The sequence below is a fragment of the Thermobia domestica genome, chromosome 10, assembly GCF_964235325.1.
Source record: "Thermobia domestica chromosome 10, izTheDome1.hap1.1, whole genome shotgun sequence".
Lineage (NCBI taxonomy): Eukaryota > Metazoa > Arthropoda > Insecta > Zygentoma > Lepismatidae > Thermobia > Thermobia domestica.
Window position 1 is genome coordinate 26,832,068 of NC_137463.1, and position 19,897 is coordinate 26,851,964.

General features: G+C 35.1%; 1 protein-coding gene across 1 annotated transcript in view; it reads left to right on the forward strand.

Annotated features, from left to right (window-relative positions):
* Positions 1 to 19,897, forward strand: part of LOC145662383 (uncharacterized) — a 302,785-nt gene that overhangs the window by 272,817 nt on the left and 10,071 nt on the right. Inside the window, exons 4-6 of the mRNA XM_081727903.1 lie at positions 2,532 to 2,699; positions 8,627 to 8,802; positions 15,282 to 15,422. Of these exons, the coding sequence (XP_081584029.1) occupies positions 2,532 to 2,699; positions 8,627 to 8,802; positions 15,282 to 15,422 (485 nt within the window). The remainder of the gene's footprint in view (positions 1 to 2,531; positions 2,700 to 8,626; positions 8,803 to 15,281; positions 15,423 to 19,897) is intronic.

Sequence of the window (19,897 nt, forward strand, 5' to 3'; positions counted from 1 at the left end):
AACTCAAGGGAGTATACGAGACTGAGATAACGTGAGAGCGCAAGCTCCAAGGAGGATAGTGAGCGCGAGTCCTATGAATCCGTAGCGAGCCAGAGCCGGAGAGAGTGCGAGCCTCAATGAGGCTAGTTAGCGCAGAGTACGAGTCCTATTGAGAATAGCGAGTTCCAATCCTTAAAAGCGAGCCCAATCAGGTTACTGAGCGCAGGGTACGAGCCCTGTCGAGATTAGCCAGTTTCAATCCTTAAAAGCGTAAGCCCAATCAAGCTAGTGAGCGCAGGGTACGAGTACTATTGAGAATGGTGAGTTGCAATCCTTAGAAGCGTGAGCTCAATCATGCTAGTGAGCGCAGAGTACGAGCCCTATTGAAAATAGCAAATTCCAGTCCTTTTTCAAGCGTGAGCCCAATCAAGCCTGTGATAGCAACCTCTGCTGCGCGAGCCAGTAACGACACCAGTTTTAATTTCTTGGCAGGGCGGAAGGAGGAGCAAACGGTGGGGCAGATAAAATTTGGAGGCATCTATTTTTTGTATACCGAAAAGAATAGTTGAATATCACGTGAACTACATTACGATTACAATACATGTTTGGGAACAGACTAGCCACCAGAGTTCTGCTCCCTTCTGGCGTCGTCACTGGCCCAAGGGAAATTAAGCAGTCGAAGTGAAATTAAATTTGTCAGTTTTACGTCCCACGGTTATGTTGTGTATGATAAAGGAAACCGTGATGGTGAGAATGAATGAAATGGTGGAATGAAGAAAATGGGAGAACCCCGAGAAAATCCGCACACAATATTCGTTTACCACAAGGCCCACTTGGTGCGAGCTGCGATCGAACCAGAAACCCCAAGCACCAGAGGTGAATGCTCTACCATTGAGCCACTGCACTCCTGGCCTGTGCCCTAGTAAGCCCTGATTATAAAAGGACTCTAACAGTAATATTATCGACGCCACTGTTAGGATTATACTTTTAATTTCAGCAAAAGAAGCAACCGTCTGTGTGTGCCTCAAACATATTCTTTGAAAAATGTTCTTGCTACTGTAGCGTAAACATATTCGTTTGAAGCCTTGTTAATAATTCATGTGTGTTATTAAGTGTAGGAAATATGGAGAGGCTTAACAGTGGAGGTGTATCTATTATATTTAGTCTCTCTCACAATTGTAGCGGCGTCATGCTTTACAGAGCAGAACAGCGGTCATGTAACTGGCTGAACGTCTGAACAACTAAAAGACATTTCTTCATCTTTTTAAAGGTATGGTCAGTCGCAACTAAAGTCTTCAACAAGATTCGTTGTATCGACTACAGATTGACGTCTTAATCCAAATCATTATCTTAATGTGGTCTCCTTGTTCTATTGGAGCACTTGTTCGAGCATGTCTATGACGTAACAAGTGGTTTAATTTCAATTATTCCAACGAATATGGAATCATTTCGTTTCAAAATGCTGTTTTAATTAATATCGCGATTATGAAAAACTCCTTCGTTGATTGTAACAAAAAGATAAAAACCCGTCTTTTTTATTTTTTCATAAGGGTTTTTTAAAAAAAAAACTGAAATTTTTCGCTTTTCTTTTTACTTTTTATGATTTTCCTATTCAAGTACCACCACTTTTTTTCTTATAGTGAATTCTATAATTTAAAAAGTGCCTTTATAACTTTCACTGCAGATGAGTTCTATGGTCAGTCCGGAGCTTGCTATCTTTATTCGTTTTCGAACTCGTATTTCATTGATAACTAATAGGTCTATGTTATGTGACCCAACATATCATAAAACGAAACTTAGCTATGCAACCCAACATATCATGAAAGGAAACTTGGCTATGCAACCCAACATAACATAAAAGGGAACTTGGCTATGCAACCCAACTTAACATAAAAGGAAACTTGACCATGCAACCCAACATGTCCTAAAGAGAAACTTAGTTATGCAACCCAACATATCATGAAAGGAAACTTGGCTATGCAACCCAACATAACATAAAAGGAAACTTGGCTATGCAACCCAAGTTAACATAAAAGGAAACTTGACTATGCAACCCAACATGTCCTAAAGAGAAACTTAGTTATGCAACCCAAGATATCATAAAAGGAAACTTAGCTTTGCAACCCAACAAATCATAAAAGGAACGTTGGTTATACTGTTTTTAACTTTCGCCCCGTTGAACTTTAGAGGACTCAAAAATATTAGGTATCGCGTAATAGACAGAAAGATACTGTTAGGCAGCCAGCCATTGGGGGCAGAGATGACCGAGCCACGCCTAACAAGGTTGGTTAAATATGATTACAACGTTAATATGATTATAATGTAAGAACTGAGAAAATCGTAATAACTATATTTACTAATACTTCATAACCACTAGGGCTAAATTATTGTTGTTTCAAACGAAAACTAAAGAAGCTTGAATTTTACTTTGAATATGTTAACAGAAAACCATTAAACTAGGCTAAGTTTTAATAGAAAAATGAATCAGTTTCGAATACTCCATTACAACTTATATTGTCACTAATGATTAATTATTCCTATTTCTTTTTTAGGAATGCCAAAGATTGCTTGATGAAAATCGAAGGCTTCAGACGAATCTATCAAGTTCGCATCTAATGCTTGATGGACCCCAATCCTTGGACAGGAAGAGAACCGAACAGATGCTGGATAGCGTAGTACTTCAGCGGCGACTCACCACATGTACCTGGCAGTTAGAGAGGGTAACAATTTTGTTGTTTCCATTGATTACGTCTTTAGTTAAAAAGAATCAGCATATTTCATAAGGGATTTTGACCCTGTCTCTTTCTCTGTTCATACGTATAGAGGCAGGGGTGCGATATTCTGAGAGATTGGGGAATTCCCTACTTAATGGAAGAAAATTCTTCCCGCAAATAATTTACTGCTGGGAGATTAATACACCGACACTATTGTCGGAAATTTGTAAATTGATTACACAATTAACATTTATTTTGTAACATGTAATTCATGAGGAGCGGCTAGCAGAGTATCCCTTGTCTTACATAGTTTAATAATTATGGATGTTCAATTAAGCTAGGTTGCCGTGCTGCAAGAATCTTGTAACTGTCATTAAAAAATCTTGCAACCCCATCTTTCTATTTACTATTTACCCATTACAACTTTTTGAAAACAAGAAAGATATCCCATTCATGCAGCACTGCATTCTAGTGGACAAATAGTGAACCTCCTCATTAAAAAAAAACGTGTATTTTGGCTCGCTTTCCCTCCCCATCCAAAATAATCCGTCATTTCTGAATTAGCGAAACTAGTTTTTTCTTTGTCGGTTGGAGGGCGACAGCAGGTAGCAAGCAAGACGATGCAGAAAGTTGAACATGGTTTGACTCCTTGCAAGATGAAAAAATTGTTGCATGTCCCTTTCAAGACTGTTTACATAGAAAAATATTGTAGGTTTACAAGATTTTTTAAAATGATAACTACAAGAATCTTGCAGCATGGCAACCTAGCTTATGTCAACATATTGCAGTCCGAAGATTTTTTTTTCACTCCTGTCTCTCTCCCTTGCACTTCGACTGTTATAATTTCGCATCCTGGTAGAGGAGCCAAAACTATAAAACGATGCCACTTTTCAAGTATAACAGTAGAACTTAATCGAGCACTGTGTAATTTTGTACAAATACATTTTTAAATCCATGGCCATTCAAGGTTTAACCAAGCTTGTGTTGGTAATTCAAGGAAGGGAAATAGATCGAGTATATTTTGCCCATAATGGTAGATATTATCACAAGAGTTAAGAGGTCTCATCACTGCAAAATTAAAATACCGCTAATTTTACAGTAATCATGTAATATCTTCAAATAGATAAAAGATAACCGAAAAGTGGAACAAGACCTCCCTAGACAGTATTATTTTGCGTGATATACTGTTTATCACGACTCATTTATCTGCTTTCTATTTCCAGAAATTTAGAAAATCGGCATTTATTTTCGCGATTCTAAATAACAGCAAACGAAAAGCTACTAGGTGACTCCTGATAACGGTACCTCATGCAAAATAACATCTTCTAGGGAGGTCTTGATCCACTTTTCGATTATCTTTTATCTATTTGAAGATATCACATAATTACTGTAAAATTAGCGGTATTTTAATTTCGCAGTGATACAGACTCTTAAGATAAAATAAATAAATAAATAACATGCGGTTACAAAAATATTAATGCCTAAGTTTAAGTATGTTCCCATATCAAAGCATGTTGATGTTTAGTGTCAATTTTATCCGTTTTGAAATAATTGAATTGAACCAATTCAGTTTGTTGCTGTTAAATCGTCACAATATATTAGGCTACTTTAGAAATACACAGGTAACATTTAAATATTCGCTGAGCAAAACAATACGATTATTGTAAAAGTTAACGTGTAACAGTTTCGCCAATCATACACTTTGGTTTCATCAGTCAAGATAGTGTCTGATGAAGGCGTAACTGTTACACGTAAATAATAATAATTTTTACAGTAAACGTATTGTTTTGCTCAGCGAGTAGTTGAAATCATATTTAACTACAAAAAGCAAAACTTGGATAATGGATAATAAATAACATACTTAAATCTAAATTAGTGGTGGGCACAAAAAACGGTTTTTCGGTTTTTAGAAAAATCTTTCGGTTTTCTCCAAAAGCTGGTTCGGTTTTTCACCGAAACCAGTTTCGGTTTTCCTCCAACACCGGTTTCGGTTTTATTCAAAACCGGTTCGTTTTTTTACCGAAGCCGGTTATCGGTTTTCAAAACCGGTTCCTTTTTTTTTTAATTTGTTCTATTTCTGACCAGAATAGTGTTTCGTTGTTCTGCGGAAACCGAATCGTTTCCACAGAAATAGTTTTGTGTGTTTTCCAAAACTTTTCATCGAACCGGTTTTTAGAGAAAACCGAAACCGGTTTCGGTGAAAATCCGAACCGGGTTTGGAGAAAACTGAAATGTCGGTTTTTCGGGTTTCGTGTTTTAGAAGTCGGTTTTCGGTTTTTATAAAAACCGGTTTTGCCCCATACCTAATCTAAATATGATGAGAACCTTAGTCTATTTTGAAATAATTAAATGCAAATAATAGAGTTCTTAAAAGTTTGAATTAAATTGTGAAAATAGTTTTTAATCCGTAAATCGCCTGGACGTTAGTGACATTTATTGGCATCAAGTAGGCCGACATTTCATGTACCGACATCTATTGGCGTGGGTGTTAACTATTATGAACTCCCTTGACGCACTGATATATCTGCCTTTTATAAATAGGATTATCCAATACTTTCTTTCTCTCTCTCTCTCTCTCTCTCTCTCTCTCTCTCTCTCTATATATATATATATATATATATATATATATATATATATATATATATATATATATATATATATATATATATATATATATATATATATATATATAATATAACTTCTGCTGGTAAGGTTCTCTAATCCCCAACAGATGTTAAAACATAATAATCTGATCAGGGCGCAAAATTTCCGGTCGCCAAGTCGCCAGTGGCGACTAGAAATTTAGAGTTGGCGATCAGTTTTCAGTGGGTCACTGGATGATTTGCTGACAATTTCCATCAATGGGCCTTCACTTAAAAACTTTGATCCGAAAACTGCAATCGACAACTGGTACGTACTCAGCGCACAGAGAGAGAGGATTATACAAACATGAAGTCTTAAGGTAATAAGTAGGGCAACCCAAAAGCATAAAAAGCATAACAACAATTTACACATATGGTTGGTACTTTCAACATGGTTGTGGTTATCTAAGGGTGCAGAAGGAACTAATTTCAAAAGCATAATTTTGGAAAATAAAGCATGAAGCATAATTTAAAATATATAGCACAATTCTTGGAAAATTCTGTTTAACTGTAAGTTGAACATACTGTATTAATATTTTTAACCAATATTTACAGTGCAAAACCTTTGAGAACATGACAATGCAACAATGAAAAGCTTATTTTCATTTCTGTAAACTTTTCGGTGTAACCCTTTGAAGTGGAGAAAAGGAAAACAAGAAGAAAACTTTCCGCCAACAATGAATAAACAATAGTTTTAATTTAAATGTAACTGCGCAGTTATGTATGATGATTGGAAATGTACAGAAAGTGCACAAGTACTCCACATGTGTACCTTTTGAACTTGAGCATTTTTGATGGCATCTTTTACTTTCCTTTTTTGCATATATGCACCTCTAAGGGGCACACAAGCGATAAAAAGACTGACTCGAGTAAAGCATATCTCTTTATAAGTGCATTAAGTAGAAAGTTCATTAAATATGAAAGAAACTGGTTGCATAAAATATTAATAAATAGATTAAGGTATTTAGAATATTTAATGTATAGTAAAAATATTATATATTATACACGATTTATGTTAAACAATAATTGAAATCAACAATAAAGCATAATTTGGAAAAATATAAAGCATAATTAAGCAAAAAATAAAGCATAATGTGGATTGCTCTAGTAATAAGATATTTTTTAACATGTGTATGAATTGTTCAGTTCAGAATTGATTATCCTGAATTTAATTTTCTGGTTTTCAAATGTCATGCCCTGATGTAATCTCTTTCTTTGTCAAACCAAAGGCCGATTGGGGGGCTGTCATAATTTGTTCGTGAGAGTTATTAGCGACCATCATTTATGGACTGGCAACTGCGTCTGACTTTGAAATTTTGCGCCCTAATCTGATAAAACATTTTTGAATGAACTCAATTTTGTTTATTAAAGTTACGAAAAAAATGGTAACTCATATTATAGATCTGAATTCTAATTTTGATGTTGCAAGTGACTTGTTTTAAGTAGCTACTTACACGTCTACCATTTTGAAATACAGATCATGGTTTGAAAATAAAACTTATTGTTATTCTTGCTCCGCTTGTACAAATAGGATTTATGATGTTGATAAAACATTAACTGTTTTGTGAAGTGTGATTCCAAGAGCGTTAATAAGTTTTGTTCTCTATTTTCACACGATTAACCTCGTATTTACTAACAAAATATTGTGTTTTGTTCCTGTACGTCATAAATTTTGTTCCCTTAGTATTGATTTTTAGTTAATTATTTTTATACCAGGCGTTTACTATATGCATATCTTGCTATGGCAAGTAGTTATTTTACTCTAAACAATTTAACATCATCTGCATACAAAAGTATGTTTGAATACGTAATTTTATCTGGAAGATCATTTGCAAGTAAAGAAAATAAGATGAATCCTAAAGGCGCCTTTATATATATACAAAGAAAATCGCTTGTAGTTTACAGAATCGAATGCTTTTGAAATGTGTATATACATTACATCAACCTGTAGCTTATTTTTAAGTGGATAGTATGTAAAATCAATTAAGTTCAGTTACAATTCAGGGGTATAGAAGTAAAATCTGACAAATCAATCTTTCAATTTTGTCAGGAAACAAAATAATAGTGACTCCCTTATGTTTCAGAATTGTTAAACAATTATTTTTCTTTAGTGGTAGATTTCACTCATCTGTATTAAATAGTAACCACCAAACAAACAAACAAACAAACAAAAATGTTCAACTGTTCTGAAACGTAAGGGACTCAGTTTTGTTTCGTCTCCTGTCAAAATTGAAAAATAGATTTAGCAGATTTTGCTTCTATACCCCTGAATTGATCTACCCTTACAGAATTCACGTTGTAACTCACCTAAAGTAATTGTTACATTAAGCAATAAATGATCATGTGTAATCAATTCGAATATTTTTGAAAATGTATTGACTAGATGTATTGGCCTGTAGTTACTGCTATTTTGTTTTTCATCTGATTTATGTACCAAGATATCATATGTTGGTTCCATATTGAAAGGAATATACCAGTACGTAATGAAGTGTCAAATCTCATTTACCAAACTAATTTGCACATGGAATATGTTTGGACCGGAGGTGGTGTTTGGTTTAATTACAGTATTATAATTTGTTTCGATTATATCTACGTTACTGATGTTAGGAATTCCAATTAAAGTACTATTACTACGATATTCTGAAGCAGTACATCCGAACTTAATCTGAGTTAAAATTTTTATAAAACACTTTCTCAAATACTTGAGCAATTTCAACTGCACTTTTAATTAGCTTGCCATTATAGTAAATTTGGCGTGGGACTTATCGTCACAGTTAAAAAAAAAAATAGTTCAAAAATATAAACTGTTCTTATAAATACCATATTCTAATCTTAAGTAGTAAGATTTTTTTTTTTTTTTTTTTTTACTTTCTTTTTAAGACTTTAGTATCTCTGATACCATACAATATTATTTGTTCTTTTAGCTTTGACAGAGCATTTGGTTTTTTGTTCATTAATAGCTTTAATTTTCAAGTCATCTACAGATCTTTATATTTTCCATATAATTATTTCTTAGATATATATTTGTTTAGTACAGAATATGTGCTTTTTGTTTGAAATTGTCAAATTGTAAATAATATAATTATAGAATTTAAAAAAATCGCTTTTGTCATGAGCATGACTCTATTTGCTTCTAAATTGTTCTATTAGGAAATTATTTTATTATAAACAAACACAGTACTTTGAAAAGATCCAGAGTTGCTACAACTTATAAACAAATGCAGATATTATAATCTAAGACATTAATTGATCCATCTGCACATGTCTTAATTTTCTTTCCTTTCTTCCCAGGCGGAGGCTAGCCGACAAATGTACAAAGCCGTCATGGAACAAGTTCTCCGATTTTTAGAAAGAGTTCACAAGAATTTAACCATTATTCAGAGCAAGATTTACCTCAACAACCGCACAGGAAACAACAAAGCCATGAAGAGATTGAGCATGGATTCATCAGAGTTGCCATACTGCAGGTGAGTAATCTTTGGGACTAGGTAATGCAATTAGAGTTGTCACATTGCAGGAGAGAAATCTTTGGGAATAGGTAATGCAGTTAGTTCTCTCCCATACTGCAGGTGGGTAATCTTTGGGAGTATGTCACTACTGCCCGCAGAAAAGGGGAAAAGTCATTCTCTGTGGAAACGAACTTAACGTCGTATTCTGATCAATGCAACATAGTCTATCATTGTCCGATTTTAAATCACCAATTATACGGTACCGTAAGATCCTTTTGAGCTATCATGTCTTTACAACAGTCTGACACAAATCTGTTATCATAAACTGATAACTTATTTCATTTTCAGAGGTCAATAGTGAGTTATCGTTACTTGCTTTCTGTAGCTCTATTCGAAAATATCATGTAAACTTCATAGCATTGACCTTTTTTTTTTTTACTTGTTAGAGTTTACCGTCCCTTCAATAGCGAGACTGTATGAGACGTGGACCCACAGTGTAACATGGAATCCGAACCACATGTGCTTCCACCGGGAATTGAACCCAGATCTTCCGCGCCAAACATCTGCTTAGGAGTCCCTTAAATTTTAGCTTACTTTTGTAAAGCAGGCATAGTCACAGATACAACAAATATTTTGATATACGTACGGAGGAAACTAATATTCTAATATTACATCTCCCACCACTTTTTTCCCTCTTAATTGCGATAGAAAACTTAAGATGTCAATTTCTAATTCGATGTAGCCCTATAGTTTAATTTCTTACAAGTTAGTTTAATTCTCATAAAATCCATTAATTTTATTCACCTTATTGTATAATACGATAGTATATACAATGGTTTCGTATACATTAAAAATACAATAAAATTAGAAGCGTACACATAAAATTTTCAGACACAGTTAAAACTTACATGCATGACTTTCACACTACGGTAAATATTTTTTTAATTAAATTGATAAGCTAAAGGAAATTGCAAATCGAATTACAAATTAAAATTTCATTCTTCTACCGCAATTTATGCACGGGAACAGGAAGTGATACTGTGATTTCAAAGTCACGTCGCGTTTCAAATACGCTTTCATTTTAACTTCTGTTGAAATTAATTTTTTTTTTTTAATTGTAAAAATAATATTGGATCGTACATTACGAAAAGCAAAATCAGAGACCATGGCTCAAAATTCGATCTAGCAACAACGTCTTCGTAATTTGAATGATACCCTTAATTTCTATACATTATAATAATAATAAAATATAGAAATTATACATCCTACCAAATTGAAATCTTGAAAAAAATCACTTCTTAAGTTTTGGCAGTTTTTATTTATGTATTTGCATTATAATAGCAAAGAAAGGCTTAATGGTCGAATTATGCACTGTGATCTTAATAAATTATTCACTTTGTAGTGTATTGCTAGTCCTTTGACCCTACTCAATAACAGGGTTCGTACTGATTCCTCTAGTTGCGACCCGTGATGAAGTTAGTGCAAGATGGAGAGAAGTAGCAATTTACTAGTACAGAAAGCAAAAATACTTGTTAGTAAGCAAAAATCTGTGTGTTTCCCTACTATCTTTGTTGAAAAGAGAATATGTTCTTTTATGAAATACTTATTGTGTGCTATTGTTACCTCAGTCATCTACCTTAAGCTGATGCATGATAAACATATTCAGCTGCTGACATAAGTTATTAATGACCCTTGCCAGTGATTATTGTTCAGATAAATTAGTTTAACGTTGAATGAAGAATGTGATATTGTGAGTGAGCGGAAATTGTTAACAATTCTTCCCATTTTATTAAAATTCAAAACTTATCATATGACACAGTTTGTTTACCCATACAGAGACTAGAGTTACCTATTCTTAAAAAGTACGCTAATGAGAAGGAACACAAAGGTGATATATATATATATATATATATATATATATATATATATATATATATATATATATGTACTGCTTAGACTTTGTTACACCACATTTAGCTCAATATTCACAATATAATTATTTTTCCCGGTAACTCATTTGCGAGTAACTCCCAGTGATTACATTATATAATTGTCACATGAGTCAAAATAAGCTTGATTGATATTTTATCCATTTACTTTAATAACTAAATATCAATTGATGAAAAACTATTTGTTTCAGATCCTGTGATGTTTTAAAGTCTTTATTATTTTGAGACATTCAATATTTTATTACTATTATGATGATGATTATTAGTACTATGATCATTATTATTATTATTAGGCTATTAATAACGTTATCTATGTATTTTTGCAAAAATTTATTGCAACTTCCAGGGCCAGATTAAGGGAGGGGCTTAGGGGGGCTGGAACCCCGGGCCTCCACTCTGATCAAAATCTCAGTTGGGTGTCTAAAAAGAATCATATAAGATACAATCACCATTATAAGATAAAATATACCAAAAATATGAAACATAGTCCCATAACATACCTACTGTACTTTAACAGAAATGTATTAGGCGAAGTCAGCAGGGACCACTTATTTTTTCTAGCCCCGTGCCTCCAGATGGATTAATCCGGCCCTGGCAACTTTGCTTTTGCATAATGTTCATGTTTCTGTCTCATAGAGTGCGATACTCCATACAGAGGATTTTATGAGACACTTTTTTTCAACTTTCTATCCAAGAATCCACAAAATAGAATTCTCTTCCTCTTAAATGCTTCTTCCGCCATTCTTATCCTTGCTCTTATTTCACGTTCGCATTTTATATCATCATTAATAATAACAATAATAATATATAGGTATCGAAAACTTGTCACCTGTTCTATCTTCTCCCTTCCTACTTCCATATTGCGCAAAAGCGACGAAAGAAGACTAGAAGCTTTCGAAATGTGGGTATGGAGTCAAAGGAGAGAATTATAGATATACCACATTGACTTCACACCTAGTATTCCGTTTCAAGCGCTGCTATCGGCTGAAGGAATTCCACTCTCTTTCGCTAAGGCTCTCTCGCTTAGCAACTTCTGAACCTTTATTGGCTCAACGCGTGGGTGTGTCGGGGTGTGAGCTTTAGTTCGCATTTTTGCCACGGCTCAAGACATTTTGGCAGCACAATAGTTGGGTCGAGCGAAAAACGAATGAGTGAGTGTTAGAAATGAGCGGAAGAAAAGGACAGTTTTAGATGGAGTTGAAAAAAGGAAGAGAAACTGGTTGGGACATTGGCTGAGAAAGAACTGTATCATGAGGGACGTGCTATAGAGGGTATAGTGGCAGGAAAGAGAGTGAAGAGGTGAAGGAGACTACAATTGATAGACGGTATCCAAAAAAAAAAAAAAAAAAAAGTCGTACGTGAAGATGAAGAGGTTAGTTGAAGATCGTGGAGCATGAAAGCTTCTTAGTATCAGCGAGTAACTGCCGGTAATGGCAATACCTATGATGGTGATTATTATTATTTTAACATCAGCATGAGAATTGTTTTCAATGGAGTCTAACAGGCGAAGAAAACTTTTATTACGCTAATGGTCGGTTTCTAAATATGTAAGATAGTGAAAAATCATATCGCCGAGGAATTCGTGAATATCAATATACACAAATTAAAAAGGAAATCAAGAGACGAATAGAAAATAGAACCTGAAAAAAGAACAAAACATACAAGTAAATAGAAAAAGAAGAAATCATAGGTAGCAGAACGGAGAAATTATTGCATAGAAATTCCAGGTAGTGCTCTCTGTAAAGTAACTAGTCAAGGTGCGCCAACAAATTGTATTATTTGAAAAATGGAAGAATAAAGCATTAGTTAGTGGGTATTTGTAACTAACACTTACTAAAAGTAGTAGAAACTCTATTGTATGCATCATCTTAGACATGTACATCGACATGTAGAAGATTAACACTGTATGTACTCTCAAGTTAACAACCGTATAGTACATCTGCACCACCTAGGAAAGTTTTGAATAGTATCAAGAAAAGTTTGAGTGGTTCTGTGGAAGTTCAAATTTTTAAGAGTGAAAATTTTTGTTACTGCGTGAGGCATCGAAAAGATCTAAAAAGTACCACTTAAAATACAAAGAAACTAGAAACGCTAGTGATATACTGTCTGCGGTAAATAGCAATATCAAATGGGGCACGTCAAATGAAGGCATGGTGTTGTAGAGAAAATGTAGACAAATGGGGCATCAGGAAGGAAATGAATTTTTTGTAATGGAACGATAGACAAGATCATGAATAACATGAAAGGGTACACGGAGAAATAAGACGTTTGTCCCATGCTTCTACTGCACATAGTAACGGAGATATAACCATAGAAATTGGTGTAAACAGAAAGACAAGTGACAGACTTGACCATAGGGAAGGGGGTATCGGGGCAATTGCCCCCTGAAAAGAGGAAACTTTCTTATTTTATATATAAATATAACTCATCCCAGAGTTTGGAGCTCTTGAAAGTAGCTCTAAGTAGCAGAACCACTTCACCCCACTCCCCCCAGAAGTCAGTCTTGGATCCGTCCCTGCTTGACCGCCAGTACTGCGGGTCGTATGAACTGTCAGAAGTAATGAGAAAAGATGAAGAAACACGAATGTATAACGTTCGAGAGAGAAGAAAAACACGAGATATCATCAGCATCATTTATTTGACAGTGTATAGGACATAATGTCAATGAACATGGCGGTATGTTGAAGAACCATAGAGCATAGGTGCAATGAGCGTAAACCTAATATTTAGTTTGCCAAAGTGTATGTTCAAAACGGTTGGCTGTCCGCTGCGAAACATCAAGGCGTACACACAAAGATCGTTCCACAAAATGTAGCATCGTATGTGGAATGGCCCTACAGGCTGCAGTAATGTGTTGTTGTATATCGTCTGGTGTTGTGGCACATCTCGGTAGACAATGTCCTTCTGTTTCCGCCAGGGAGAAAATCCAACGGTTAAATCTGGAGATCGAACTGGCATTTGACAGGTCCTCCCCGTTTTATGTTTTGGGAAACATATTATTCAAATATGCTGTAGTGCGTCGTGTACTGTGAACTGGGCACCCGTCATGTTGATACCATATTTCCCTCCTTGTCTCAAACGGTATGTCCTCTAACAGTGTTGGCAGTTCATTTTCTAGGAAGGGTATGTATCGGTCAGCAATCAGTGGCCCATGTATGGAAAAAGGACCAAGAAGATGTGCACCCACTATTCCACACCAGATGTTAACACTCCATGGGCGATGGCGTTCTACTTGGCGAAGCCCATTTTGATTTGCTACAGACGAATAATGCATGCTCCTTAGGTTAACGTTTCCATGATTAGTAAAGGTTGCCTCATCAGTTAATAGGATACGCAACAAATCTGGAGTATCGTGTCGTAACATCCATGTGCAAAACTGAACACGGTTCACAAAATCATTACCACAAAATCGTTCCTGATGGATGGAGATATGATACTGATGAAACAATGTGCATGCAAAATACGTAATACATTTTATGGCTCATATCACCGTTCTTGGCAATATCACGGGAGGAAATTGTGGATTCAAAGCAACAGCGGCTAGAACATCTGTTGCCTCCATCTCACCTGTAGTTGGCTTCTTCCGCATCGTTGTCGTGGTGTTACACTTCCGGTGTCTCTTAATATCACAAAGAGCTTATGAAAAAGACATCGCAATGGCTGCCGCCTGTCCGGATATCCCTCTGGCAGGCTTCTCAGTCATTTTTTCCTGCATTCTACATAGATCAGGATTATGTAGGTTTTTTTCTGCGTTCGTAAACACTATCGTCTTCACTCTTACCACTATGACTGCCTGCTATGAACTAGCACCATCTTGTGGGTCGACAATCGCAACTTGCTCCGCGTCAAGGACTGCTGTGTCAGACACCTCAGACGGAATACATACCGAAGAACTGGCAGTCAAGTGGGTCACTTGTCTTTCTGTTTTTACATCATTTCCAGGGTCTTATCTCCGTTATGTGTGCAGTAGAAGCATGAGACGAACGGTGTTGTATTTCTCCTCGTATGCCCTTTCATGTTGTTCATGTGTTTGTTTATCGTTTCATTACAAAAAATTCATTTCGTTCCTGATGCCCTTGTCGGTATTCTTCTTACCACACCTTACCTTCGTTTGACGAGTGTCATTTGAAATTGGTGTTTACTGCAAACCGTATATTGCTAGCGTACCTCGTTTCTTCGGTAACTTTTAGATTCCTCGCGTTGTATATATAACGGAAGGTTTATTATTATTATTATTATTATTATTATTATTATATAGATATCCATATACTACGACAGTAAATGTCATGTGATGTAAAAGTTTACTGTAGAAGCTTTGCTGTAGAAAATGCTGAAGAAGATGGGAGTTTTCATTGAAAATTTTAGGAGTTACTAAATAACAGGCGTATACCAAGATTAGTCCAAGTGAATATTTATGAATTGTTACTCTTGTACACAAACAGGTTCAGTCTACGATGATGTAAATCAACCTATTTAATTTTGTACTCTACTGTCTCCCTTTCCCGCTATTGTACCTATAATAATGTTTTATTTGTTTTCTTTCTACAGGGTTCCTCGTTCTCACAGTGTGCAAACAATGGGGAACTCGCCTGCAGGACCTTCAAATACTTCTGGGCAAGTACACAGGGCAAAAAGTGTCGCAATGATCGAGGGATCGCCATCTTTACAAGCCTTTAAGGAATACACATGGTAAGGTCTTAATTAACCTATTATTTTTAATTGGTAATATTGCGTTGGGTGGGTTCTTAAATTTTATTCCAGTCCTTCTTTTGATTTCTCTTGCAAAAATATATTTCGAATTGGAAGCACTATGAACTGTAAAATTTCAGAGAAACCGTTAATTTAGTAAACCTAGAGTGATGATAATTTGAAGTATTGTTTGATATATAACTGGAATCAGATTGGAAACGAGCGCGCTTGTTTATTTGTGAGTTAGCTCACTTTCCAACAACAACAACAACAACAACAACAACAAAAGTGAATGTGAATAGATATGAATTTGAGTCGAAATATGAGTTTGAGGGCAAAACCACGCTTAGTTCCAACCTCAAATCTGGTTATAGCCATTTTGCTATCAAAGTTACTTGGAGGAAACTTGGCGTTTTCCGATCTCTGAGGAAAGGGTACTGAAGTATTTGAGAGACAAAAGAATGATGCATGAATTATACAGACCAAAGAAAAAGAGGAAGAAACAAAAATCAGAAGTAGTGTAAGACACGTATTTTTACTTTCATTACTGGTGTTCAATATATATAAGTGGTTTCGTATAGCATAGTCCCTACCGCTCTTGCATTTGATGCGAGCGGTCTCAGGTTCGATTCCCCGTGGGAACACGATCGGAAAGTATAAAAACCTTTCCAAACCATCTATTTTGAGTGAGTTTTTTCCTGGGTTTTCCTCATTCACACCCGAAAAATGCTGGGGTGGTACCTAACATAATGGTTCTACGCCGTTTCCTTCTTTTCTTATGCCTTTCTTTCTCCCCACTTCCCCAATACTGTGATCGCCGAGGGACGTCGTCCTTAATACGTGATGGGCTAAAATGGCATAGATACCGAAAGCCCAGAAGTATATTGTTATTGAAAGAAAAAAAAAAGTTTTGGACATTAAAATGATGTGACCCATTCCACGTTTCATCTATACATTCGTATTCGTATCATATGAAATGGAATCTTATCTTGATATAGTCCTTCTCGAATGACGGGGAGCTTAAATGAAGATAAATACCCGGGCACTGAATGACACACAGATACTGAAATAAAATGTTAGATAGTATTCAGGTGGTTTAGAATCTTACCTAATTGTTGTTTGCAGAGAACATATTCTTTTAGAGAGAAAGAGACATAATATTATTCCATGTGCATTTACTAAATAAATATTTACAGCACTTTGTTACTTCATACAGCTACTCAAAGTTTGTGAGCACTTGATTACTACAAACAGCAGTCCAAAGTTTTATAGCACTTTATCAATACACATTATACATTAGAAAGAAGTGTTGGTCACTTAAAAGCAAAAAGATGAATAACTAACTACATTTTAATTCAATTCATTTTGACAGTTAGACACAAGAAATCTTTAGCTAGAATTGTACATGATGATAAGATATATTTCAAGTTGTCAGTTGGTAAATTGTCTTGTCTTCGATCGGACAATAATTTTTTTTATCGAGTTCAAAGCGTACACACAGACCACCTGCTTTATCCCTTTCGGAACGTACCCGCACGATTGTGTGGGTACCAACTACAGTCACTAATAATTATATATTTTGGCGTTGCATTTTATTTCATCGGCCGGGGACTGCTTGCTACAATTTTGCGGGTTACATGAGTCGTACAGATGTGTCAATCCTATACGAGGGTTGTACTTCCTTTGTTTGCGGTTGAAGTTTGGTTGGGATTTATAAAGATGTTAAAAAAAAAAATCCCATCCGGAAAGTGATATCAAACAGTGGGCATAAGCCACATAAGAAGCTTGCACCATGTTGAAATGTGAGATTTATGTTAATTTTAAGTTCTACTTTGGTAGTGTTTTTCGAGAGGTATAAAAATAAAATTTTATAAATTCAACTTAATATAGTTTGAATAGAGTTTAATTTAGAGTGTGAATTTGTGTTCGTTAGTGAATTGTTTTGTGCATTGGGATAAGCTCAGCACAGATTTTTTTTTTATTTTTTATTTTATTTTATTTTTTTTTTTTTTTTTTTACATACCTGGTAGATCCTGATGATGATAAATATTTTAATTTTGTGCTTTTGATTGTTGTTTTGCTTTAATTTTGCTATAGTTTTGATTATTGGTGATAGATTATTATTTTAGAGGCGAAGTAATGATCGCTAATCTTTACTAGTCTTGTAACAATTATGCCGAACATACTCCGTTTTGGCAGTGTTAAACTTGAAATGAATACTGTTCCACATGTAGAAATATTAATTTCTTTTTGCTATAATTTAAGTTGGTAAACACAGAGTATAGAATTTAAGTTATGTTTATGACAACAACGAACGTAGATTTTGTATCGTTTATTTTATGAGTATTACTGGATGCCATCTTAAAAATTACTTAAGATTTTATAGCAGGGTCTTTGCTGAGGTTGATGATCTGAAAACTCGTGGACGTGATGTAAACATTTTTGAGTCTGGGTTCCAGACGTTTTAGAACAAATTTTGGAATTCAGGAATTAAGAAATATGTATGTGCGAGCTTTTTGTAATGCGTTTTAATTATGTAAGTAAAGTTGTTGTCATAAACGCATAAAACAAATTTACAGATAATTGTACAACTGTATAACAATGTGTTTACATCATGATCTAACTTTTTTTTACATACAATTATTTATATAAGTAAACTTAGTTTCGTGTTTTTTGTTATGTTTCGTAAACTTATACCAGTAAAATTAAAAATTACCTTTAATCTTTAACATTACCTTTAACCCCTGCCCCTGCCACCAACACTTTCTACTCCTCTACGAACTGAACGCCGAAGTCTGCTGCGGGTGTTCCTGTAGGATATTGTCAAGAAATTGGTTTATCTTTAAGCCTACCACACAATCACTAACTTTTTAAGCCTACCACACAATGTGCGCCCTGGGAATCCTAATTGATTGATAAACTTCCTGGTATGAATTAGGCACAATCCTACTGCCACAGACTTCCAGATACTAAATGAAGAACTTCGGCTTCATAAAGACTTTTTACACGTTATTTAACTTAGTCCTTTTTCAAAGCAAATACTAAACTCTGCAATCTCTACTTTTAACTGTTGATAATCTACACATACACTGGTTGAAAAGAAATGAGGTGAAATGTTCAGATTTTAAATAACGTGTGTAAATAATGGCTTCCATTTATGTATAGTTGGTACCACCAAGTTTCGAGAATGTAGGTTATCAACAGTTGAAAAGAGTGATTGTTGATAATAGTGTTTCCTTTATAAAAGGACGAAGCCAAATAACATAAAAACTTCTTCATGAAGATGAAAGTTTACTTTTAGTATTCGGTAGTCGATGGCAACAGAATTGGTTGCTGAAATCATACCAGGAAATTAATCATCCCATTATAATTCTCAGAATACATATAAAAGTTAATATGTAGCATGAAATTTCAGGTCTGAATCCAGTAGCCAGATGAGAGTTTGAGCGCCATTTTTTTTTTCCCCCGAAGGTAACCAAAGTAAAGACCAAATGCCTACCGCCAAACTAAAACATTTGGTCGCCAATAGCGACCTCGTGACCGGAAATTTCGTGCCTTGGGTTAGTGGTTATTATTTTTAACAAACTTTCAGGCTTTATCTTCGTTAAGATAAGAAGAGGGAAATAGAAAGGTTGGTAAATAATAAATCAGTTTCCTCTTTACATAAGAGGCTATTTTATGTGGTACTAGAAGAATTACCTGTGTTTTTCTTCCACACTTCCTAGTTTCACTGGAGGGACATTTCCTTGCATAAACTGCTCTATCCTTTTCCGTGGCCCTTCTGTACGGTGATTTTTCCTCTTACTCCAGGGCAAGCTGCCTTCTTTCTTGAACTGAACATCAGAAGTATAACATCGAGTAGGAACCAAGTATATACTGCATCCTTAACGTGGTTGGGTATCTTCTCAATTAATGCATACACGCATCAGAACGTACAGTCCGAAAGATTTAATTATCAGAGACTTGTAACCATACAATGAATGAATGAACGTTAAAACATGTACAGTGAAACCTCTCTAAAGCGGACAGCCGTGGGGAATCAAAAATTGTCCGCTATAGAGAGGTGTCCGTCTTAGAGAGGTTTCGATATTTTCTTACGTAAATTAGTAAATAAGGTGATATGTAATTACAAACTATTGAAGGTAATTTATCAAACCGTTCTATGACTGTGGGCATGTCGATATCTGCGGATTCTCCACAAATCGCTTTGAAAGAAATTTTGTCTAATCCGAAACTTCTCTAACCACTCGTTCGAGACCTTGAAATCTGAAACATTCATTTCTGTTGCTACCTCTAAATTCTTAGCTTTTAGCATCGACTCTAACACAGGATTTTTTTTTTTTTCATTCCGCACTCTATAAAAACATTCACTTGCACACCAACTTTGTTCAAAGCAATGAGACACAATTTTCATTGTCATTTTCACACCACAACTTTATTAACTTGTCTAGGTTTTATATGATCTCAGGTGCTTG